At 36.9% G+C, this 25315-nt stretch overlaps 1 protein-coding gene across 4 annotated transcripts in view; it reads left to right on the top strand.

The window, feature by feature from the left end:
* Nucleotides 1-9289, top strand: part of PCDH7 (protocadherin 7) — a 403653-nt gene extending 394364 nt beyond the window's left edge. For 2 of the 4 annotated variants that reach the window (XM_024573851.4, XM_024573850.4), the window contains exon 3: nt 4976-9289. In XM_024573851.4, the coding sequence (XP_024429619.1) occupies nt 4976-5352 (377 nt within the window). In that variant the 3' untranslated portion in view covers nt 5353-9289. The remainder of the gene's footprint in view (nt 1-4975) is intronic. The other 2 variants (XM_045182599.2, XM_024573854.3) reach the window with 2 other exon arrangements.
* Nucleotides 9290-25315: the final 16026 nt, after the last annotated feature.

The raw sequence follows: 25315 nt of genomic DNA, 5'->3' as shown, positions 1-25315 counted from the left end.
AAAGAAAGTAAAGGCAATGTTTAATTATTGTTGGAAATCATTGTCAATTATTTTCTTTCATCCTTTCATAAAACTGTTTAATAGTTTGCCAAATTTCACCAGAATTTAGGGTGCCTCTAGAAAAAGAAGTCATGTAACAAGAAGTTGGGAAGTATAAAAAGAATAAATAATTTAAAATGTAAAAAGGATGACTATATGTGTTTTCTTTTTCTTCCCCCAAAGAAGAGAATATCACATTTTTTTTTATTTGCAGAATTTTGTCGTGTAATGTAGAACAGATTGTAGGGAGTGTTGTGAATACCTGGGATGTCTCCACACTGACTAAAGACCCATCCATCTCATATGGTCACGGAATTAAGTAATTTGCATATTAAACAAGTAATCAAAAGATGCTCCCTGGCTAGAGTGGCTCCGTGGATTGAGTGCCAGTCTGAAAACCAAAGGGTCACCAGTTCCATTCCCAATCTAGGGCACATGCCTGGGTTGTGGCCCAGTAGGGGACGCATGAGAGACAACCACACACTGATGTTTCTCTCCCTCTCTTTCTCCCCACGTTCTCCTCTCTAAAAATAAATAAATAAAATCTGTTTTAAAAAAGATTAATATAGCTTTAAGTGTCTGAACTTTAAAAAACAATCTTTGGAAATATTTTAAAACCCAGTGTTACATGTTAATGCCTTCTCTTGGGAAATAGAAATATCTTTGTATCTCCAGCCCCAGACCAAGGGCCTGAAGCGGAGTGTGTGTATGGGATTCCAGCAAAATGCATAACTCAGTGTACAAAAATCTGAATCAGTGCAGAGCTGGCTTCAAGAGTCTTAATAATTCCAATGCTTTCCTCTTTAATAATGATGCCTCTAATGGTTTCTGAATGTTGTAGAACAGCTTCTGGAGACATTAAATGCCTCCATGAATCTGGGCTCTCCTTGTTATTTCTAATGATTCTTCAACATTTTGTCTGTCTCTTCTTGTAGAGGTAGGTCATTGTAGCAGCATCTTCCTACTAGCCACTCACCTAACATGCTTTTTAAGAACAAATCGACTTCTTTTTAGAGAAAGAACTTGATGCTTACATGAGTTGTACTTTCCTTTACTCTAGGAAATGGATAGTTCTAGAGAGGTTGTGTCATTTTTTTCATTAGTTAGTAAAATTTGTGGCTTTGTGGCACATATTTCCCTTGCTGTTCACAGATATGTTTTCCTTTTTCTTCGGAGCCTGGACCTTTTTCACATGGCTATGAGTAGCAGCAATTGACCTCTAAATAATGCAGATATTATATTTTAAGAAGGAACAGTATGGTCTCATGGGACACACTAAAGCAGAAGTCAAACATTTATTCTTTGGTCTCAACTTGCCCAAGGACTGCATCCCTCCCTGCTTTGATCTCCTTGCTTTTAGGTTGTGCAGATAAGTAACAAGGATGAAGTGTGGGAAAGTCCTTATATAAGTTGTTCTAAGAGTGGTTACTATTATGATGGCTTAAAACTGTGTGCCTTTAAGAGGAAGTTAACTTTATGCCTAAGAAAGGACTTTAACTCTCCCAAATGATGTAATGATTATAGTAAAGAGCATAACTAGGTGAATGTGGAGAACTCCAGAAACAAAGCTAAAAGCAGCGGCAGGATCTAGTGAATGCCATGTCTACTTCTAGTCTTCTTGAGGATATGACTGAGTTGGGGTGGGCTCCAAGGAGCTGAGTTTGCTGTGGAAAAAGCTAACAGAGAATACCATTACATTTCAATAGAGAACATCTTTTTAAAATTATTTACTCCATACCAGGTAACAAGAGTTGTAATTAACTTTTTCTATCTTTAGTTTTGTAAAAATTAAAGGGAATAATAGTTAATAAAAGCATGAAATAATGTTCTTAGATATGAAAAACACATCATTCAGTGAAAACCTGTAAGGCTAAGGATTACTAGTTGTAGAAGGTCTGCCTCTATAATCCCACCAAAAATAAAATATTTTTTGAGTATATCTTTTATGAAAGAAATAAAGAATGTATTTGATGGTTCTCTGAGGCCCTGTATAACCTTTATATTTTTAGAGATTTGTGCTATATACTTACATAATTAAAATAAGAAACACAGAAAGATACTATTCCACTCAGGCCTTCCCTTTAATAAATTGCATCATAATACAAATTGCATTTGTTAATCATTGGTATTTCTTTTGAGGATTCATTTGAGTCATCAAGATTGGGAGATTTGATTGCTCATGATGAATCTCTTATAGCCCTTCTTGATTATTTTCTAAATTTGATGACAAACACTGCAACATGTCTCAGCCAATTAGGTTTGTCAACTTCCAGTGTGGTCCCCAATCAAGTGTTTGACTTTGGAAATGACAGGAGATCCTTATTAAAAGTCATGCTTGTTGGATAGAGATGTTGCAGCCCACACAGGAGACTGAGGGCAGGGAAGACAGGCTGCCTCTCATTAAAAGCAGTAAGAGGAAATCAGTGTTAGCCGAAGTCACCCAGACTACCAAGTAAATGTTGAAGGAAGGAACTGAAGAGTACCACGCTTCCAGTTGATTGGAAATTGAGTCAGCCTAAATGAATATAATTTCTTATGAGCTACAGGGAGTTCAGGTACACAAATTAAACAACAGGTAAGAAGTGTTGTTAGCATATTAACATAGCTGGATGAGCTGTCTCTAAATGCATCTCTAACAAAGGAAAACAAGGTACTGTGAATTTCAAACTGCAGCACAAATTAATCCCCAACAAAGCAAAAGTGACACATTGTGTGAGACTTAGAGGCATGATTGGAGACAATGCTGGGTCATTTCTGCAAAGGATGAGAACCACATTCACAGAGAATTTTATTTTTTCCTATTTTGGTAGCTAAATTCTTTGCTAAGCACTATCAGAAGAGAAAAAGAATAGTTTTAACTTTTTAAAGCAGTGAAAAATAAGGAATGCTTAGCGGAAAAATAGACCTGGTCTTAACTTTACAATTTTATAAGGTTTTCTTTTCCCTGTTCAAAGAAAGCATTTAGGTTAGCTTCAGATAAACAAAGTAACCCAAGATGGGAAGTATTCCCAAAGAGCTCCCAGTTTGCTCATTTAGACTAACTAGATCACAAGAACCATTCATAAAATTTGTCAATAGCTTGATTTTTAAATGAATATAAAATATGTTTTTGAGAGACAGAGGGAATTTATCATAAAGAAATGAATAGGAAAGTGCTTTTTCTTTTGATGATAAAAATAATAGGATCTGCCCACTTAGAAGGCAAATAGCAGCATGTGTAACCATAATAAATAATTATCTTTGCACCTTACCTTTGAGAGACAGAGAAGTAATTCTAGATTTGTTTTGAAGAACATCAGTGTTTTCTTGTTGAACTCTCAGCATACAATATAAAAATCTCAGGCCACAGTGGTTCGGAAATCTATGGGCTGACAAATGTCAATATTTCTGAAGGAAAAAAATAACATGCAACATTGGACTGCCTTACGTAGGAGATTTGGTCAAGTGAAACTTGTACAATTCTTATACAAATTATTGCCCAAATAGGAGTACCATATTAAACTGCAGGAATGAGAGGTGGAGACAAAAGCAGAATATATAAGTACATTTGAAATAATTTATGGAACCCTCTCTTCTATTTTAAACTGAGGCTACTAGGATTATGCATATGTAAATTTTACTAATTCTATTTGTTGTGAATATATTTACAGAGGTCAACAATTGACAGTCTTTTCAATCCCAAGCTTTGCAATAAAATGATACCATATCATACAAATTGAAGCACAGTCAGTCATATTATGGTCTTCTGTTTGGCAATGAAATAAACTATAAAATATGTTAAATAAAAGTCAAGAGGTGTTTTCACAGAATCCGCTCAGGTAGAACAGGTTTTTCTCTCTCTTTCTCTTTCAAAAAAAACCAAAGTCTGTTAAATGAGATATTTGTAACAGTAAGACAATTCATAACTATTCTCTAAAGACAGACACACATAATGATTTTAATTACTCATACAAGTAATTCTTACCTGCCATCTTTAATCTTAATTCCTAAGAACTCTCAAGATATGACTTAGCTTTATAGAAATAGAAGCCATTTTCCATTCCACTAGGCAACACCATTGATTAGGAGTACGTGCCATTTCATCAAACCTCCCAGAGCTTCACTGTATGTTCCCAATATATTGCATTTCACATAACATTTCACTCAGCAAACACCTTCACAACTGTATTTCTCTGTGAACACTTGAGGTTACCCTACAGCACATATATATTAGGTCATTTGACATGGTGGGGGGGTGGGGGCTGTGGGCTAGGGTGGGGTGGAAGTGATATTGTGGGTATACTCACACCCATAACCTACTTGTATTTGCCTTTTTTACTTTTTACCACATAATGTGCTGCTGTCATTTAGGTTCTACTTCTGAGTCACCCTGATGTTTTAGAATATATTTTAAATATAAGGTTTTGCATATTTGCATTCTATGAATAATGTATAAGCAAGAAGGAATCCAATTGGCAAAAGTACATGATTTCTGGGATAATTTATAAATATAGAATATTACGTATTTGGATTTAATAACTTTTCTTATGCATGTGGAAAAATTTATACTTATACAAATAACTGTGTGTACTTTATTTCTGCTTGAGGAAATATGCACATTCCTAGCCTGTAACAGATGTATATATACCTCTCCTCTACACACTTACATCCATCAATCAGTGTGTTCATTCCTCTCTTTCTATAATATCTGATGTTTTTGCAAAACCTTATCTTTAAGGGACGTGAAATTAAAACTATTCTATGGGACAATGAACTGAAGGGTGTTTAAAGAAGGGAACTAATATGGTAAAAAACAATATATATATTTTATATATATATATATATGAGATATATATGTAGTATATATATATATATATATATATCATATAGACATACAGGTCAGGAAAGCCTGTTGAGGACCATCCAGCTTTAATGGCTTCTTGTTCTTGACTTTCAGATTCAAGACCTCTTCCAGATGTAGCCCTGACTGGGAAGTGCACCCGTGAGTGTGATGAATATGGCCACTCAGACTCCTGCTGGATGCCAGTCCGCACTTCCCCAGAGAGGAAGAAGAGCCAGCCCAAACTCTCCACTTTCATGCCTGTTGATGAACGAGGAAGCCAGGAAAAGCTGGCCAATGGTGAGGCTGCCGTCATGGGTGACCGCAACAGGAACCTCCTGAACAAAAAGTTGACCTCATCCTATGAGACCTTCAGTGCAGCAAGTTTCAGCAAAAATGAGGAAGCCAACCCTGAGGATATTCCCCTTACAAAAACAGGGGAATACAAGCCATCTCCTGTCAACACTCTCACTAGAAGAGAAGTTTACCTGTAGGCTATAAAGGAGCAACAACCAAGTTCTTTTCATGTATGAGAAGGAGAATAAGGGGCAAAAAAACTTACAAAGCAAAACCGTTTAATCAGAAAGAGGGGGCTACCAAAGAGACAAAGCTTTGCCTGCCACTTCTGCCTCCAGATCAGGCCGTTAGTGATACTGTTAGCCTGGCTGTAATGTACAACGTAGAAACCATCCTTGTTACTTGCATGTCTGACCCCTCACTGATTCCCAACACCCGCTCTCCCCCTTCCCCACCACCCTCCAAAAAAAAAAAAAAAAGAAGAAGAAGAAGAAAAGAAAAAGAAAAAAAAAGATGGTTGCAAGTTTCTTTCATGGTAATAAGCCTGATTAGCAGAACATGATACACTCATTATTCCTAAGCAGAAGCATGATTTTAGTCACTTTGATTTAGTTCGAATGTCATTTGACTGGTCAAAAGAGGTAGATCAAGTAAGTATATATTTCAAATATATTATCAGAATCTGATCAATCACTGGGTAAAGCAATCCTTCAAAAATAATCCAGTCCCTCTCAAGGTACATACAGTCTTATGAACAGGGGCCCAATAAGAAGCATTTTTGGAAAGATCCCAGCTTTACATTCTATCACAGACTGAGAGCTCAACAATAATACCCAGTTGGAAATTGCAGCCCCACAGTCGGCTAGATTGTTCTTTTCAAGTCAGGAACATCAACTTCCATTCCATACACTCACTGAATATTTTTATTATACACACGCTAGACCACATGTATCAGTTAAACTGATTATAATTTGTAAACATTGTATGTGTATTTTTCAGAAAAACATCACTGTTATCAACTAACTGGAACAATTGTGTCATTAAAAGGCCAAAGATCACATGGCAGATCAGGGAAATCATGGAGTAGATTTGGTCTTGACTTGGAAATCCATTAAGCAACAAATGCAACTGAACCCATTCATGCACAGAAACATTCAAACATTTGTTTATTTTACATTGTCTCCATCCCCAGAAAACATGCATTTTCTTTAAAATGGATATTCTTTGAAAGTTTAGAAAATGAAAAATTAATGAGACATATTTTTGGTATTATAATAGGCAGTTGATGTTCAGGTTAGTTTCAAAAAGTATTATCAGGGAAGATTCAACATTTTTAAAATCATATTTGTGAGTCGGTAGGAGAAAGAAAGATATATCAACATGCAATCTGATAAATTAAGTTCACTGTTATCATTTCAGAATCTGGGCAATGCTTGCTGATCTTAATTGTCCACATTTCAAATTACCAATTGCATCTTTATGTGTTCAGTGCACACTTCCATGTAACACAAGTGCATTAATTTTGAACCTTGTGCAAAGTCACACTACTTCGAGACTGACATCATTGAAACAGGCAACACCCTAATTGACTTGGTCACTAATTTGATTGGAATATTATATAATATGTGTCTTAAATCTATACTGCACATGAAAGAAATGAGTTCTGGGTAGTAACATGTCTCATAATATCTACATCTCAAAGTTGAAAAATATGCAGTTTTCTTAATAAAAAGAAACAGAACATGCAGACTTTAAGTCACTTGTTCTAGAGAAGATGATTTAATGCAATTGGAAATAGAGTTGGGACATTCAGACAAAAGTGACAATCCAGTGACAGATATAGAAGACCAGGGGAGAAAAGAGCAAAAGTTCCCATCATTGAATGTGTGGAAGCTGGTTAAGCATAGCCTTGATGGCTCTCGAACGAACTGTAGAAACAATGTAGCTTTGCAGAATTTTTTAGAGTATCCAGTGAAGCAGCCTGGAATCTAAGCTGTTAATTCACTATAGGTGATCAAAATGCTTATCTTTGAAAACCACTTCTCTGTTTGGTGGGTTACTCTTTTGGGGCCATTTCTTTATGATCTTTGTTAAATGGAGTTTTCATTTTGATGTTAGCTTATGTATAATAGTTAGGATGAAAGAAGATATGTAATTGAAACAAAACCATTGGACTAAAATGTCAATAATTGAACATATTTATGTTTGATTATTTACATTATGGAAAGATGCAATTCTAGTACTTTGTTAGGAAACTGCATTAAAGCAGTTCTGCCTTGTATAATCTGTAAGTACCTATTAAGACAAAATACTTCTAAAGATACTTATGAAATGTATACATATTTTTTCTTGCACGTTACAAAGGAAATACGCAATTGCATAACACAGGTGTTCAAACTTTTTAATGTATTTTTTTCTTTCTATCACGAGACACTTGAAACCATTAGGTATAGCTCATTTCATTCTATCTTAAAACCCTTCTGTTGTCTAGAAAGCTAATACCGGTCACACTGGACCTTCAGAGTAATTGGACCCACAGTCCCCAATGATGTTTGCGCCACATTCAAAATAGCCATGTCATTGTCACTTAACATGTGAGCCTCTTTTTAGAACTAAAATGGGTGTGAAAGAATAAAATTCCGTGTACTGTAAGTATTCGCAGTAATTCTAGTAGAATTAGCTATCATAACATGTTTATTATATAATGAGCTGGCATGACACAGAAATATATTTTGTGTTTGTATGACTTTTATTTTGAATAGGTTAAATATGGTGCCACTCCATATATAGAGTGCTTTTAAAAAAATTTTAAAAGAAACAAAAAAATAAATAAATGAGTGAATGCAAAATAAGCAACTGTGCCTTTTATACCTGATGTTATGGTAAAAAAAACGGTTGTTGGGTTTGGACAACGAGGGGAAATGGGCTATTCCCAACTTTTTTGATCCTGTATATTGATCCATGTTTATTTTCTGAAAATAATAAATAATATATTAAAAAATTGCCTTCTGACAAACTCAGATAATGGACCAGTCTTAAATACTGTTCATTCACACAACAAAATTAGAACACTGATATGGGCTGCTTAATTCTGACTAGAAGGCTCAAGAGCATTTATTGCAGTAGTAACGCAGGAAGATATTTTCAGGGGTGAAATCAGCCCATCTTGCAAGATAAAATATTGATTTAGAATTTCCATTCTTTATTTACTTTTTGTTGTTAATTTTCTTGTAGCTGCTGTTTTGGTTGTACAATATACAAACCATACTTGTTTTCTGTACACAAGAATCTCCAGTGGACTTTGCATGCACTATACATTAGGACACATTTATAAATTAATGAGTAACTATATAAATTTATGTGTTTTACAAAGTCTGTAGCTTCAGTCTAAAATCATTCTGAAACTCCAGATACCCTTTCTGTATGGTTTGCGACTGGCCTGCTGCCTGAGTTTCAGCAAACAAGGGAGGCATTATTTTTATGGAAAGAGGAACTGAGATGGTACTGAAGACGTCTGGCTGAGAGGCACCCTAGGAAGCTGTTTTGTAAGAGAGTAAAGTAGAACACACAGACCAGGAGAAACTGCCAAGAATCAAACAGCCATTCTAAAATAATCATGAGAAATCTAAAGACCTGAGTAGTTTTAAGCCCGTATACTGTTATCAGTGATAAATACAGAATGTGTCCTTAGGAGAAAAAGAGAAAAAAAAAAAAAAAGTGAAGATCCTGTGAACACGAATACTGTAAAGCTTGTCAGTTGTGACCCAGGCAGAAGTAATATGTAACATCTGGAGGAAGGCATCACTTTTCCAGCTACCTAGGGCTTACTTTCAGAGGACTTTTCCTACATTTTAAAGCACTTGCATTCAGTGTGGTACGATCTGTTTGTAATGTTAATCATTGACTATTGTTCTGCTACTTGGATGTTGATAGTGAAGCAGAGAACAATTTATCATCGTTTATTATGAGTCACTATGCACGCAACTATGCTAAACATGGCGAAATGTATTAAACACTCGTCCAACTATTTATGAAATACTTTACATAATTTAATTTGCTTTTGTACAGTTTTATGTAAATAAATTGCTTGTCATTTTTGTCTCTGCAAATTAAAATATAACATGGTCAAATGGTTTCACACTTGTAAGTGTACTTCTCTGTTGACAGGTAATTCAGTTTTGATTGGACAACCAGTGGATGGATGCATGTACCAGTTTGATTTAAAATGGCTTGATTTCTGCTAAATTAAGATAGAGTAAGGAAGATGATGCTGTGGGAACTGTTGATTTGGGGGCAAGCGTGTAACTGTCATAATACTTTTCCTTATAATGGATGGAACTTAAATTCTTTAGTTTTATCAAAATAATTCCGGAGACAGTTACCTACCTGGCTTTTAAATCTTAAATGTAGAAGAAATTATTATTATGATTGTAAAGGTTAATTGTTTTTCAGAGAATGTTCACATTTTAGATAAAATTAATTCTAAGTCAAAATGTATTCCTGTAAAAGCAAGGTTTGTTTTTAATTGAAAACAATGACAAATTCCAAAAAGTTAGAGACTTAAAGGCTCATGTGAGATGTAGAGAAAAAACCTGACACACACACACAAAATAGAATTTTTACCTTGCTCATTTTTCTTTAGTTGATCTTTCTCTACTTGTTATACATTTTCTAATAATTTTTCTTTTTTAATTACTCCATTTGTTCTTGATATCAGATTATGCACCTAACTATAATGGTTATATTCTTTATTTATTAAATCAGTATCTAAGGAAGCAACTACTCTTCTCCAACCCAACTCAGAGACTTCAAAGAGAAAAATTATTTTCTATACAGGGTGGGACAAAAGTAGGTTTACAGTGGCCCATGTGGAAAACAATACAATAATTACTACATAAGAATTCAACCATAAACTCTTCCATACTCAGTGCTGTAGACCTCCCTTGGCCCCACCCTGCGCATCCCAGTCAGTGACGAGAAATTTGTGTGCCATCTCTCGACAGTACTGCTGAAATCTGCCCGTGTGGCCCATAGACATAGACATTCTGAGGAAACTTGCCTTGAAGTTTCTCTACCGTTTATTTCCTCTCTTGGATAAAAATGCAAAATTCGTTTTACAGAATGACATATTCTTTTTAAAATCAAAGACATCCTTGTAAACTGTTTGTGGCTCCAGCCTTCCTTCTCTAAAGAAGGAATTAAGAGTGAGCACGGTAAGAAAGGCTGCTACGAGTTGTAAGGTGGTGAAGAAATGATGTGAAGAAATGAAGAAATGCTTTCATTTGGCTTCTGTTTTTCTGGTGGTGAGAATCAAGCATCAACACATAAATCAATGAAACTGCATAAAATGAAATCACTATGTCTTCTTGTAAATTCTCTATGCAGATTTGGCAAGCATTTCTCTTCACCCTGAAACTGCACTCTTAGATTGAAATATTTTTGGAAAAATCTTAAAAGTAAAAATACACTGGTACACTTTAGAACAAAGATGGACATGAAGCAGGCGAACAGAGGTTGCAGTGTTACTCCCAAGGTGTAGGTTTGATTATTCTACCATCTCCCAGTGGGTGGCAGAGTTTCATCTAATTACCTAGAAGCTTTACTTACTGCAATGATCTGGTTACGCAGTGTCTCACGTTTATAGTGCCCATGATGGTCTACAAATGGTTTTGTAAGATTTATCACAACCTTCCCATAATACCTGCAATAGTAACGATAGAAACAGCTAGATGAACCATGTGTAAAGGTGGATTTTACTTTCGTTAAATAATTTCAGATTGAGTAAAAATTTGAACACAAAGTTCTACCATGTGAACATTCTCCCTCTACTAGGTTGAGTACCAGAGGAAACATTTTGCATGATGTACCAGAGTGACAACGAAAAGGAACGCTCCCCAATTACCTGCATGAAATAGGCATCTGGTAAAGCGGGAATTGGGAATTGGGGGGAAGGTTCCAGTTACACAGCTAGGCAGGTGCTTGTCTTTATGACACGCCCTGGCAAGCACTGTGGTTTGCATGGGATTTCTGCATGCAAACTGGAAATCCGGAAAATAGCACGGTCTGATTTCTTCCCCCTAAGTACTGCCCACCTGACCTATCTTTGGGGGGGACTTCGGTTGGGTGAATAGTATAGATTTGGGGACTTGAATAATCACAACTGACAGTGCTATCAATATTAATCAGATAATTACAGAATTCCCAAATTTAGTTTGAACAGGCTGATTTCACAAAGAAATCTGTTTTTTGAATTTTTGTCTTGTCTCTGTGTCTTTTTTTAAAAAAATATCTTTTTGGTGTTGTCACCTCAAAGCCCTTTGCCAGTCTCTGAGAAGTTATTTGCTCTGTTTCCTCCCTTTCAAAAGCAAACCTAGTTTTTCCTGGAGGAAGTGGGATGTTAGGGGCTTAACCACAGAGTAGAGAATTTGCAACCCAATCAGCTTTATCTTAATAGGAATTTACAGTATCACTCCTTCAGCTCTGAGGAAGCAGAGTGAATAGACACTGAAGTTACCTTTGTTTCTGTTCTCTTATCTTTTCCCCTCCTCAAGTACTTGTTTGTAAACAGCATGGAGGGAGGTGACTAACCAAGATAGTAAAAAATGTCTGAGCTGCAGAAAGTGAGGGAAGGGTATGAATGTAAGATATGAAAAGCTAGAAATACATGCTCTCAGTTAAGCCTGACTTTATTTTTCTCCTGCTGTGTTGCTGTTAAATGTAAGTTTTATTCATTGATTGAATTTAATAGGTGTGACCCACACAGAAATCATTTGGTCTATTCATTGAACTTTTGGAGGAAATGCAGACGTTTAAATGCTCATAAGTGTAAAATTTGCCCCCAGCACTCTCATAGGATGCCAAAAATATTGTGGTTTACTTCTGATGTTCAGGTTTATTGCATTTCATTGAAAGTTATTATTCAAATGATCTATGCCAGAAAAGCCATAAGAAAGGTGTATGAGGTTAACAGAGGAATGCCAGATATAACGTTAGAGATTAAAGTGTGTTTTGAAAAAATAAAAATGTTAATGTGCCTAATCTTAAAAAATAGTCCACTAAGAAACACCTGACTATCAATCTAAACAAAAAGAGATAAAAATAAGGTGTTTTATTTTGTTAATTTAATGGAAATTACATTATAATTTCCCAGACTTATTAAAATTAATAGTAATTTCATAAGGTAAAGTCAGTTTTTTCTAAGAATGTTTTTTTACAATATTACATGGAATATTTTTATTGCAGCTTTATAGATGGTTATAAAAAATTGACCATGAATTTAAATCATTTTGTAAGACATTTATGAAAAGGAATTGAGGGCAAAAGTACTTTAAAAAGTAAGCAAATGAAGTAATATATGACTTGGTCATTTACTTAGAGTTTTAGTACCTGTCTTTCAGAGACAAACAGTTATCTGAATGCCTTTCCAGACTCCACAGTACAGCTGGAGTATATGAGGATAGGATTTCTTAAACTGGAGTTTGTGATCCACTGAGAGGCTACAGACTTTTAGAGATCCAGGCATTTTATGATAATTTTTTAAGTTTTATTAATATGATGATCAAAGTGATATTTCAGTAAAAATAGTTTTCAGTGATAACTCTCATTTGAGGTTGAATTTAATAGAATAAAATCTTCATTTAAATATCTTTATTTAAATAGAATAAAATGAAGTCAGTATCTATTGATTCATTATATAAACAAGTATGGTCCCTGGAGCCCAAAATGATTTTCATTTCCCTTCGTAAAGGTCCATATTTTACTCAGTAGTGAGAAAAAGCAAATCAGAGGGCTGGATAAAGAGCAAAGTGTCAGACAATGTACATGATTGGACTAGAAAATATCAATATATACAGAGGTTGACAGACTTTATCTGAAAGGGTCAGATAGCAGATATTTAAGGCTTTGCAATTCAAGAAGCACAATCAATGATATTATGTAGGTATTTAAATGACAAGAGAGAGAACACATTTACCAGATGTTTTTCAATCATTTAAATGCATAAATACCATTCTTAACTGAGGAGACATACAAAACCAGACAGCTAGATTTGATCCACGAATTACAGCTTGCTGACCCTGGTATACACCAAAACTATTTCAATTAACACTAACTTTAGAACCCATTGCTGAAATGCTTCTTCTTACACCTCACCTAAGTATGTACGTGTTGGCCCAGGACAGTGCTGATTTATGGCTTTGTCCAGCAAAGTCACTAATAATCACCCTCAATGGTTAGATTATGTGGTTCCCATAGTTATCAAGGTCATTCCTTCCCATTGGCCTGTTGTGTACAAATGTCATCCCCGGTTCACAAAGGTTACCTCTATCAGAGACAGAGGTCAGTGTGCACAGATCCTCGGGCAACTGCAAAAAGGCTCATAATTTTCTCAACGCAAAAATCATCATCATCCACTTCACAAAAAAATTAAAAAGAGCATCTTATTCTGGAAGTTCTTACTTTGGATTAGAGGTGGGGGATTTACTTTTTTCCCTGGGATCAAAAGCTTTAAACATATTTACATTTGAATGCCATAGACAACGGCTCAGTATACTATGTTAGGTAAAAAATAATATAAAGTTTCATATGTAGAGCATTGTATACATAATGCTCTATACATAAAATTATACACATAAAATAAGAAATGCTGTGGTGAATGTAATACATTCCGGGAATGGGGTGACTTCTTTGTTATATTTATGTTTTACACATTATATAAATGAACATGTTTTACATTAACAGTATAAAACGTGACCACATAGACGTATTCTCAAATTATAGGTAGTTGAGTGAATAAACTAAAAAGTAATAAAACAAACAATTTTCACCTAATATAATACCTGCAAAGGAATATACATTTTAAAAAGTCTCACATTGTTATTTTAGTGTGATATTCGATATTAGCTATTTCTTATCCCAGAGTACTGAATATGATACGGTAAATAACTTCAAGTTTGTTGCTACCAAAATGATGCAAAAAAATTGTGTCAAGGCTAAATATGAACATTGTTAAGCTTCTAAATCTGAAGTGTATACTTTGAGGAAAGTAACATGCAGAAAAATAATTATCAACAACCATAATGAACTTATTATCTAAGATTTGATCAACTTAGATAATGTAATGGGTGCTTTGTTATGCAAATTGGATTTTTTCAATGTGAACTCTCCAACATGACCATTTCTGAAGCTTCATTTTGGGAATTATTGTAGATGTTGACTTTACAATAATACTCAGGACCAGTTTTTTTTAATATTTTTATTTTTTATTTTTATTTTTTATGCTTACTGTTCCCACTTTTTTTTTTTTTTGCTTTCCCCAGCCCCACCCTCTCCCCACCCCTAGCCAATCCCCACATTGTTGTTCATGCCCATGGATTGTGCACAAATGGTCTTTGGTTAATCCCTTTGCCATCTTTCATCCCATTCCCCCCACTCCTTTCTGGTAGCTGTCAGTCTGCTTTAGGAACCTTAGCTTCTGTGACTATATTCTTCATTAGTTTCATGTGTTCATAGCATTCCATATAAGTAGTATCATGTGGTATTGTTCTTTCAGTGACTGGCTTAATTCACTTAGCAAAATTTCTTCAGGTCTATCCATGCTGTTGCAAAATGTAAGAGTTTCTTCTTATTTACTGCTCTGTACTCTTCCATTATGTAAATGTACCACAGCTTTTTTATCCACTCATCTACTGATGGGCACTTAGGATGTTTCCAAATCTTGGCTATCATAAATAGCACTGCTATAAATATAGGGATGCATATATTTCTCTATTGGTGTTTCAGGAACTTTGGGGTATATTCCCAGAAGTGGGAATCATGGGATCATAAAGAAGTATGTTTTTAATTTTTTAAGGATACTCCACACTGTTTTCCACAGTAGTTGTGCCAGACTGCATTCGCACCAACAGTGCACTAGGGTCCCCTTTTCTACACACCCTCACCGACATTTGTTGTTTGTTGATTTATTGATGGTAACCATTCAGACTTTTAATTTGCGTTTCTCTGATGATTAGTGGTGCTGAGCATCTTTTCATATCTCTATGTGTCATCTGTGTGTCCTCTTTGGAGAAGTGTCTATTCAGGTCTTTTGCCCATTTCTTGAGTTGTTTGTCTTCCTGGTGTGAAGTTGTATTAGTTGTTTCTGTTAAACCTTTAAAAATGAAGCTATTGAAAAAGCTACTATAAAAATCTGTGCCTGATCTAAGAAACAATTGACTAAAATAATCGAAGGAAAGACAAGGAAAATTCTCAGTCATAAAGGATGGGAACTGTCAATCCACGGATAGTTTAAGAAATAAAATCAGCAATTGAGGATGCTACCATATTGGAAAAATTGCTTCAAGGCTATAGATGCCGTTGGCAAAGTGAGGGTGAACAGTGTGAGCAATATAGCCCTTATTAAAAAAATGTATTCTTCAGTGAGCCATCTTTTTTGTAAGACGAGAACCATGCTCCTGCTCTGTCCATTACTGGGATCCACAGAGAGGTATTTAGTACACTGCCTGTTGGTGTCTTTCTTTAAATTGCCTGGAATACCCCTGGCTCATTTTTTGCTATTTTCTCCATCTTTTATTAGATAAAAACAAACAGTATAGCGGCCGATTTGATTTTTCTCTCTGCTTAGGATTGATATGTGCTTCACAGCCCGCATTTGTTATCCGCAGGTTTAAAGGCTCTAAGTCATCAGAGAAACAGTCCCACTTGACTATAAATGTAAGTCGGCCGATTATGATGGTAGTGTCATAGGTGCAAAAATAATCTCCCCGCTGTTGTAATCAGGCCCAACACTGACAGAGAATCGTGCATTGCTTTGGTGTTTCAGTGGAGCTGAAAGCACCGATGTATACGTAACTTTTCAAGAAGGGCAGTAAAATATGTAAAGGGAAGGCTATAGTGCTCAGGTGTAATTTCAACCTGAATTACACATATAAAAAAAAAAAGATGATTCAGGATAGTGGATTGAAGCCAAATTACCAGAAGTTAATTAGGAAATGACATTTACAATGCTTATTTTTATCAGAATCATGAAGGAAAGACCTTGATCTCTGTACTACTTGCTCCCACAGCATCATGGTAAAGAATTCCCAGAGCTATTATTCCTTCCACTTAGATTTAAAATAACCAGCATAGAGGAATCTGGTGGGACATATTTATTTTGCCCACGCTATAGTCCACTTCTATCTAGAAATGTCTAGATATTCCCATTAGCTCCAAATGTGTTTTTAGCTGTAATTTGACTCAATTTTAACCAATATGTAAGTTTTGGTTATAATTGTGTGAGGCACAGAATAATTTCTAAAATTCAAATCAGGAAATGTATTTAAATTGCAGCTCGAAGATGTGATGCTACTTCTCAATCTTCTGCGATTGTGCAGGGGAATGACCTTCTGGAGGCGTCATCTCGTAAAATTGCCATTTCCATGCTGGCTTTCAAAGGCGTTTCTCTTCTCTCAATAGATCTCAAATCTATTAGGGCAATTGAAGTTAGAACAAAATTTCTGAAACTGAATCACATCCCTGCAGAAAAGTTGCTCATATATCTTATTTCCCCTCAACTCTTTGACTTTGTGCATTTCCTCCAGGAAACGTGGATGTAACTTATTAACCTAACAAAATTGTATGAGGTATGTCAACAGAACTATGGATATTTAGGATGCAGCAGTGAACAAGGTATCTGTGGTCTCTTTTCTTGTAGAGTTATAATATAGGTGGGAGGTCCCTGGGGGAGGGGGTAAGGAACATTGTTAAGAACCACACAGCACTTGATACTTGGTACATTCAAAGATGAGAAAATAAAAGTTGCTCAGGATAACTGGTGGGAATTTATCTTATATTTTTCGCAATAGGCACAGCCATTCAAAGAGCCATCCAAGTTTAAGAATAGGGATGAGGGTAAGGAATGAAGACATTTCCAGGCAAAGATAACTGTGTATAAAAAGTCTGGAGACTCTGAGAGAGCAGGGAAATTTGAGAATGGAAGAGGTTCAGGATGGGAAAATGATAGAGGAGTATGTATGCGAGTATTTGGGGGTGTGGAGTTTGACGGGGATAGTAGTAAAAAGAGAATGAATCCCAAAGTTTGTTCCCTGTTTCCCTTCTTGAAAAAATAATTGAATATTTTATGATTAAATAATTACATTATTTAATGCCCCTCTCTTTCAAAGGGCTGAGAAATTTTCAAGTTATCTTGGTAGTTCTGAGAACTAAGAAAGTTAATGATTCATCCCAGTATCTAAAGCACCATCTTCCATAAAACTGAACGGTTGTTCATCATACCACCCAGTTTCAACACTTTATCTCTCAACGGCAGTGGATCTGAGTGCCTTTATCTCCTTCTTGGCCAAAACTGTGACTTTTGGCTCGCCTCTGCTTCTGCCGCCATTCTGCTCCTGTGGCCAACAGTTGTGGTCTTCAGACGTGCTCTGTCCACTATGGTAGCCACTAGCCACGTGTGGCTACTTAAATACAAATTTGACTCGATTAGCATTCTTCAGTCTCACTTCTGTTGTGGTCTGACTGATTTAGACCTAGTGCTTGAGCTCATAGTTTGATGGTCATTTAACTGGCTGTTTTCAGGTTAATCACTGCAGCCAGTTGAGTCCATGGTGGGATGAAACCAATTGTGATCATTTCGCCACAAGGACATCCAGAAATCTGCTGCTTTTAGTGGCAGAAGAAGGCCACAGAAATCATATCATGCATATGTGTAATTTTTTCACCAAATATTTGCAACTGTGCTTATGGCTGAAGATACAAAGTTAAATAAGACATTCTCATAAATTCAGCAAGTATGTTCATAGGAACATTGGCAATATAGTTACAAATATCACAGTAGAGAAATACATGTATACAGTTCATAATACATTAAAAAAACTGGTCTGACTTGGGCAGCTATGGCTGGTAAAAAAAAAAAGTTAATTCAAGGGCAACATGGAAAAATTAAGAGGTGTCAAATAATGAGAGGCAAATAAATTTTCCAAGCACAGGAACAATAATGCTGAAGGTTAGAGGCAAGGAAACAAAGCAATAAGAGGTTGTGTCTACATGGGTTCAGTGTTCCCAGAGCACAATGCGGAGGAGAGGCATGAGTCCCTTAATACAGCAGTCTTGCAAATGCCTTACTTCTTAATTCCTTTTTTTACACCCACACTGTGTATTATTTCATCTTTCCACCACACTGTTGTGACACATCACTAATAATGGGCATCATTACTTTCACCAACCAAGCATTCCTTCTACCTTCTTTTGGTAAAAATCATGTCAGTGTTCCTTTGCCAGTTGTCTGCAGGCCACATGTGGGGTGGGTGTTTCAAGTTTGCCAAGTTGATCCTCTCTTCAATTTGGTGGAAGATTCAACAAGAGAAAATGGTTCAACTTTGTCGATTCTGGTTGTGGTACCTGGGAGATTATTCCACAGTGTCTGCAGCCTAGAGCCCCTGAGCTGTTTCCAGAGAGTCCTGTAAGAGTTCACCTATCACCTGCCTTTTATTAAATGTTTTAATCCTAACACCCGCAATATGTGCTTAGTGACAGTGATGGAAGAAAAGTTTAAATGCCAGAAAGCAGATGCATATTCTCAGAGTTCTGTTCATAAAGTATTATCTTTCTGCATTTCTAGTTGTCTCTGCCCCAGTCACTTCATGGCCACTCTTTGCCCTAATTAGACATATTCACTGTTTCTGAAACTTGCCCTCTATATTTCAATCTCTGGGTCATGTTGCCCCATCCCCCAACACGTGCTCCCCCAAACCCTGTCCAAATCCTGCCAATGGTACAAGGTCTAAAGCAACCTTAGTATTTCTACCACTTTCTCTGATTATCCCAACTGAAAATCATCTCTCTATTCCATGAAACTCTGATTTGGGAGATAAATATAATTTCTTTATTTCTCATTTCCTGTGTAAGAGAATTTCATTAAAACACTCCTGGCTTCTTGCCCAACATCCCACTTTTCACAGTAGAAGAATGAATTGATTTATGGAGGAGGAACAGATATATGCCCATTTTCTTTCTTGAATCTGGAGGAGGTGTTTACTTATTTATTTTTAATCAGAAGAGCCCACAGGGGGTGATTTGACCACAGGGGATAATTATTTTTCATTTCCCTAGTGGAATATTTGCTTCTTGCATTTATTTACATCCCCACCCCCTAGGTCTTGTCAGGCTGCTAGAGCTAGAGCTGGAGCTAGAGGCGGAGACAAAGGCAGGGGCACAGGTGTATCAGCATCTTTCCATCTCTCTTGTTACACAGCAGCTAGTGAGAGAACACTGCCACACAGGGCTCTCAAAATCGGCAAAATGCTTACCATAATATCTTGTCTTTGCTTTTGAGGTATCTTTTTCATAATGAAAGTTATATTCCAGTACTAAAGAATTTCATGAGTGACAATGCAGTTATGGAATAATAGTCTTGGAAGTAATGGAGCACATTTTCTGCTAAATCATTCAACATATTTCAACAGTCTCAGCATTCACTAATGCACTAATTTTGAGTGACCGATTGCTGATTCACAGGTGTCTTTATTCATTGTTTATGAAAGGTACTATGATTTATAGTAATGCAAAAATATTAAAAAATGGGCCTTTCTTCAAGATTAGCTTCACTATTTATGATCTGCTTTGGCATAACTTTGAGTATGTGTTTAGGAATCTCTACTATATGAGAAATGTCACCCATCTGTAGTATTGCTTTGAGAATAATGTAAATTAATATATACCAGAATGTTCTTTACATTAAAATTCCTTAGAATCATTACCAATTAATATGTTCTGAGTTTTACATACAATAATCAATCAATATAATACACATATACCTTCTGCCTGCTCTTCTTACTGTGTTTTTCATGTAGCATCTAGATTTCTACATACATGATGGCATTAATAACTGTTAAACTGAAAATAAATAGCCATCTGCATGATTAGCTGTAGAACATTTTTTAAACTTAGGCGATGACTAAGAAGTTTATAATAAACATTAACATGTCCAGGTGAAATAGTAGACCGGAAGTTGTAAATACCTTCCATTAGACTGGCAGTCTGTGAAGAGCTAGAAAGGAGTGAGATTGATGGCAAGTGCCGTGCTCATGATGAAAATAAATGTACTTAGAATCCCATTTCATAAGCTACAGTATAAGTGATGTTCATTTGAATCAACTTGTGGGGCTAGGGGACCCATTTCTGGAAGGACTAAACTTTTCTTAACATGAATTTAATTTAATGCTTTAAGAATAATATGACCAATACTAAAAGCCACAATTATTTATCAACTATGCACATTCTAGGCTCAGTTTAATATCATCCCATCATTATGTTTACATAACTATATAAATTAGTTTCTACTAGCTTCATTTTTAGGTAGGGAAATGGAGTCTCAATTGAGTTAAATAAATTGTTGATTAACTGAAAGATTTTGGAATCCTAAGCCGTATCCGAGTGACTTCAGTGTGGATGCTTCTATGTGCTTAACCACCATGCCCTTCCACTTTTCAATGCAGACTTTCAAATCTGCTTCAATAATTGTGTCTTGTGCAGAGCATTGTTTAAATTAACTAAGCACATACTGTGAAGACAGAACAATAGTTCCTCAACAGTGACACTGTTAACATTCTGTCCCAGGCAAATCTGTGTTGTGAGGGGCTGCCCTGGGCATTGCAGGGTGTTTAGGAACAACCCTGGCTTCTACTCACTAGTTGCCAATAGCACCTCCTTCTCAGTCATTACAATAAAAATATGTCCCCAGACTTTACCAAATGTTCTCCTTCCCTCAGAGTAGGGGGTGCTAAAATTGCCCCTGGTTGAAACCACTGCTCCAGAGGGATGTGTGTTCTTTAATCTGGCCAAACTGCAGGCCCGAGTGTTGAGCGGTAAGAAACACATGCTTTGTGCTACCTTACTTAGTATGCACTGATGGAGAATCTTTGTGTGTAAACATAACGACACCTTCCTTTTTAATGCAGTGTGCCAATTAAGACCAAAAAGAATGTGGAGATTCTTTGTGTTGTGAACCAGAATCAATTTTATACACATACATTAAATAAATGACTATAAAGCAATCTCTCTCTTTCCTCTCACTCATCCTGAGCCCTCCTTTTCTCTTTCCTGCCTCACTTCTTTCTGTCTTCCCTCAGTTTCTCTCTCTCCCCTCTCTTTTCTTCTTCTCTCTTTTTGTCCCTCCTTCCCGCCTTTCTTCCCTCTCCTCTTCCTCCATTTATTCCTTTCTGCTTTTCTTGCTGAGACAGGTTGAAAGGAAACACTATCACTTTCAGTAGTACATGCTTTTTGACTTAGTCTTGAATATCCTAGTCACTTCAATAACTGAAAGAAGCAAAATACTTGAGTCTGTGAATTTGCCTGAAAACTTAGACTCTGGAATGACGCATATTGTGTTTTCTATAGATAGTTTTGAAAAAAATCTTTCAACAGGAAGTAACATACTGCCATTAAGGTTAAAATGAATCAATTGCTAAAAATGATATTTGGATTTAAAAATGTATCTGTACTGGTCTTGATTTTGTGTAGATAACATTTTCCTGATACTTTTACCTTCTTCACCAACATAAAATGAAATAGAGAGTTTTAGATTCGACAGTGCAATTCAAAACACTCACTAAATACAATAAACCAAGAAGTACCTCCTGGTTTAATGAGCCCTCCCCCTTTTATTTTTGGCACTACTGCTTTGACCCAATGGGAGCTCCAGGATAATCATAATGAAGAGAAAGGGTATTTTGTAGTAGGCAGTTAGACAGACAGAAGCAGAGCATGGACAATAGGCCAGGTACAGAAGGGCACCAGGGTGCCCGGGGGGCCTGGCAATGGGCAACACTGGGAAAACAAGGACCTTGTCCCTAGGGTGGCCTTTCCTCCCCTAGCATATTGCTGGCCCCTCGGGTTAGACCTCCGGATCCACCTTTGGTGTCACTAGTCAAGCAGTTCAGACCTTCCCCTGATATTTCTTCCCCTAGCGTGTGAATAGTCACGTGGTAGACGCTCTTGGAGGAAGAAGAGGAGGCTGAATAGTTGCCTCCAGGGACTCCCGCGCACCTTGCATGTACTCTTCCTTAAGCATCAACCCCTAGGGATAACATTTAGGCCACAGTTGTGTTGTATCTTCATGCCCAGAAAAGTAGCAAAACCAGACATAAAACTCCAAGGCTGACATCAGGACCAGCTGCACTGACTGACTAAGGAAACTCCCACCACCACCACCCTGCCCTGGTGCCAACCAATCAGGAGAGAGACTGTTAGGCAGGATAGATAGCAAACCAAAGCAGGGACGGAGACTGTCTCTCCCATTCACTCAGCAGTCCTGAACCTGGTCAGATAAGATTGCCAGATGTTCCAAGGTCACAAAAGAGACCGTGATAAGCACAGCAGGAGGGGAGCCTTTGAAACCTGTGTGTATCATTCCCATTACCTAAAAAAGAAGTCTTTGAAACTGTATGTTAATCCCAAGGTCTGGAAAAGGGAGGATGAGGGGGAGCCTGAAGGCTGGTTGCAAGCATAGAACCCCTAAAACTCCAATGGGCAAGGCACTCAGACTAGCTGGCTGCCCGCTTGCTGCTCAGCACTCAAGTGTATTTCATAAATAAACTCGCTCCCTGATTTCTACTATATTTCTGTCTCTCACCTAAATTCATTTTTTGCAAGTAAGACAAAAACTGAGGAGAGAAAGGCCCCTAATTTGGGTCTCCCCTATGACAAAGACCCTGCCTCTCAAAGGACACACCTGGAAAGCTGATGAATATTCTATGGAGATCATTCCCTGGGGCCTCCCCTAAAATCCTTACCCCTAAAAGCCCTTAGGACCGAGGACCCAGTGTGTTCTCCTCCTTGGGAGCACCCCTGCCCTACACCTTTCCCATGTCCCCTCCCTCTTCCCTGCCCAGTCATGTTACCTTTATTCTGCTCTCTCCTAAGCTACAAGGAACCCTTCTTTTACCTTTTTAACTTGTTTCCTGAGCCCATTTCTTCTACTGCTCATTTATTCTACCTCTGTGAGTTTCTAAATAAACTTTCTCTTATAATTTGTGTCCTGACTCTGAATTCTTTCTTAGAATTGAAGAACCAAGGTTCCTGGACTGAGGTCTAGTCTGAATCCAGTGGTCTAACACCCGGTACTGTTATTGTTGCCGACACTTTGCCCCTGCATTTTGACGTGTTTTCTTATTTGATGAAGACACTAACAGTTTTTAAGTGATAAGAGGAATCCCTGTGCAGTGAATTCAGGTAAGTCAAAGGGCAAGAGCCAAAACTGGTTAGGAAACAAAAATAATGAAATTTAAAGTTAGAAGAATATTTTGTTCACTATTGATTATCTTAGCTACTTTCCCACTATATTTTTTTAAAAGACAAAGTAAATGTGACTGTCTTGTAATAAAATCCATAAATAGATTTTAGAAAACTATGCTATTTTCTGATACTAATTGGAAATCTTAGCGAGTTATGAGGGAGAAACAAAAGTTGACATCGCTTACAAACATGTAAACGAACTCTTAGCTCTATTATTTTTGAATATGTTCTTCTCTCACATCTTTTAGTAAATTTAGGTTTAGAGGTATTTTCATTTATATCTTTGAGTTGAAGCAGAAGCAGACATGGCTCCTTCCTCTATACAAAGAATGACCAGCAGATTCTTCCTTGACATTTTGGGTAAATTACGTTTGTCTGTACCTACGCCATGAGAGTTGGCCACAGCAAGACTATCGCATCTGTGTAGACGTCCTCCACATGGAACTAACAATGACAGCTAAGAGGTGGAATGATGCCTCCCATCTTCATTTGCTGGGGGGGTAGGGGGAGGAACAGAGTCAATATTTACTTTCAAGTTTTCCCTGCTCCGCCCAGGGAGAAATGCATGGTGAATGCTCTTACTGCCAATGCAATTAATGATCTGCAAAGAAGAGTTTTAAACGACTTTCCAATGTAATCCCCATTTGGCTTCTCAGCTGCTCTTGGCTATTTGACCTTAATGTTAAACTTTTATCTTCCGCTTATTTTTCTTGATATTTGCATTTATTCAGTGGGTATGTCTGTCTGTAATAAAAGAAAGGTAAGTTTTGGACCTGTGATTATTTGATTATTTCTGGGTCTCTCTGCTGAATTCAATGACTGCCAATTTTCAAATTAGCATAAAATAATTTAGTGTATATATGCATATACATATATGTGACTTACAATGTCTGGCTCTATTCTAAAAGCTTTACTAACATTAACTTATTTAACCATCATAATAACCCTATGAGAAAATTACTTATAATCATCTTCCTTTTCAGGGAAGGAAAATGAGACACAGAGTTTCAGCGAGTTGCCCGAGATCACCTAAAAGTGAGCTATAAGCCCAAACCCAGACCATTGGCTCCTCAAGTTTGTCCCCTTCACCACTATGCTCTACACCCTCATGGATCAGCGAGGGCGTATTCACTCCAGCTCTTCAGACACAGATGGATAGTCGACCGTTTCTACCTACTGTCTCAGAACCTTTCTGTTTTAATCTTTCCCAGAGGATATGTTTATTCATTTCAGAGAGAGAGGAAGGGAAGGAGAGAGGGAGAGAAAGACAAGGAGAGAGGGAGAGAAAGACAGAGAGACATCAGTGTGAGAGAGAAACATCAACTGGTTGCTTCCCGTACCTGCCTGACCAGCAATCAGACTTGCAACCTAGGTGTGTTCCCTGACCAGGAGTGAAACCCCCAATTTTTTGGTATACAGGATGATGCTCCAACCAACTGAGCCATCTGGCAAGGGATGGAGATATACTTTCTAGTGATCTGGAAGAATATCTCCTGAAGAAAATGCTTCCCATAAATCAGAGGCATCTCATTATCTTGAATAATATAGTGGCTCTTTGGAGGCCAAGGGGAAGCTGAGTCTAGAGGTTGTCCCAGGTGAAAACAGTACATAGCTAGGTGGCAAAGCATCTTTGCAAGAAGCTTTAAATAGTTCTGGAGATTCTGTGAGCACAGTGTTTGGCCTACTTAAAACTATGAATTTCTGTGAATTATAACTTCTATGTCTGCTGGTTTATAATTGATATAACTCAAATTCTGAAGCTGAGATTCATAAAAAATTAAGATATAAGGTATACAAAAAATAAGCCCAAGTCAATCAATATGAGTAATCAAATCTCAAAAATATTTGTTAGAAGGTCAATTTGGGGATGAT

Source organism: Desmodus rotundus, chromosome 4, assembly GCF_022682495.2.
Source record: "Desmodus rotundus isolate HL8 chromosome 4, HLdesRot8A.1, whole genome shotgun sequence".
NCBI lineage: Eukaryota > Metazoa > Chordata > Mammalia > Chiroptera > Phyllostomidae > Desmodus > Desmodus rotundus.
This window is presented reverse-complemented; position numbering and strand designations above follow the sequence as displayed.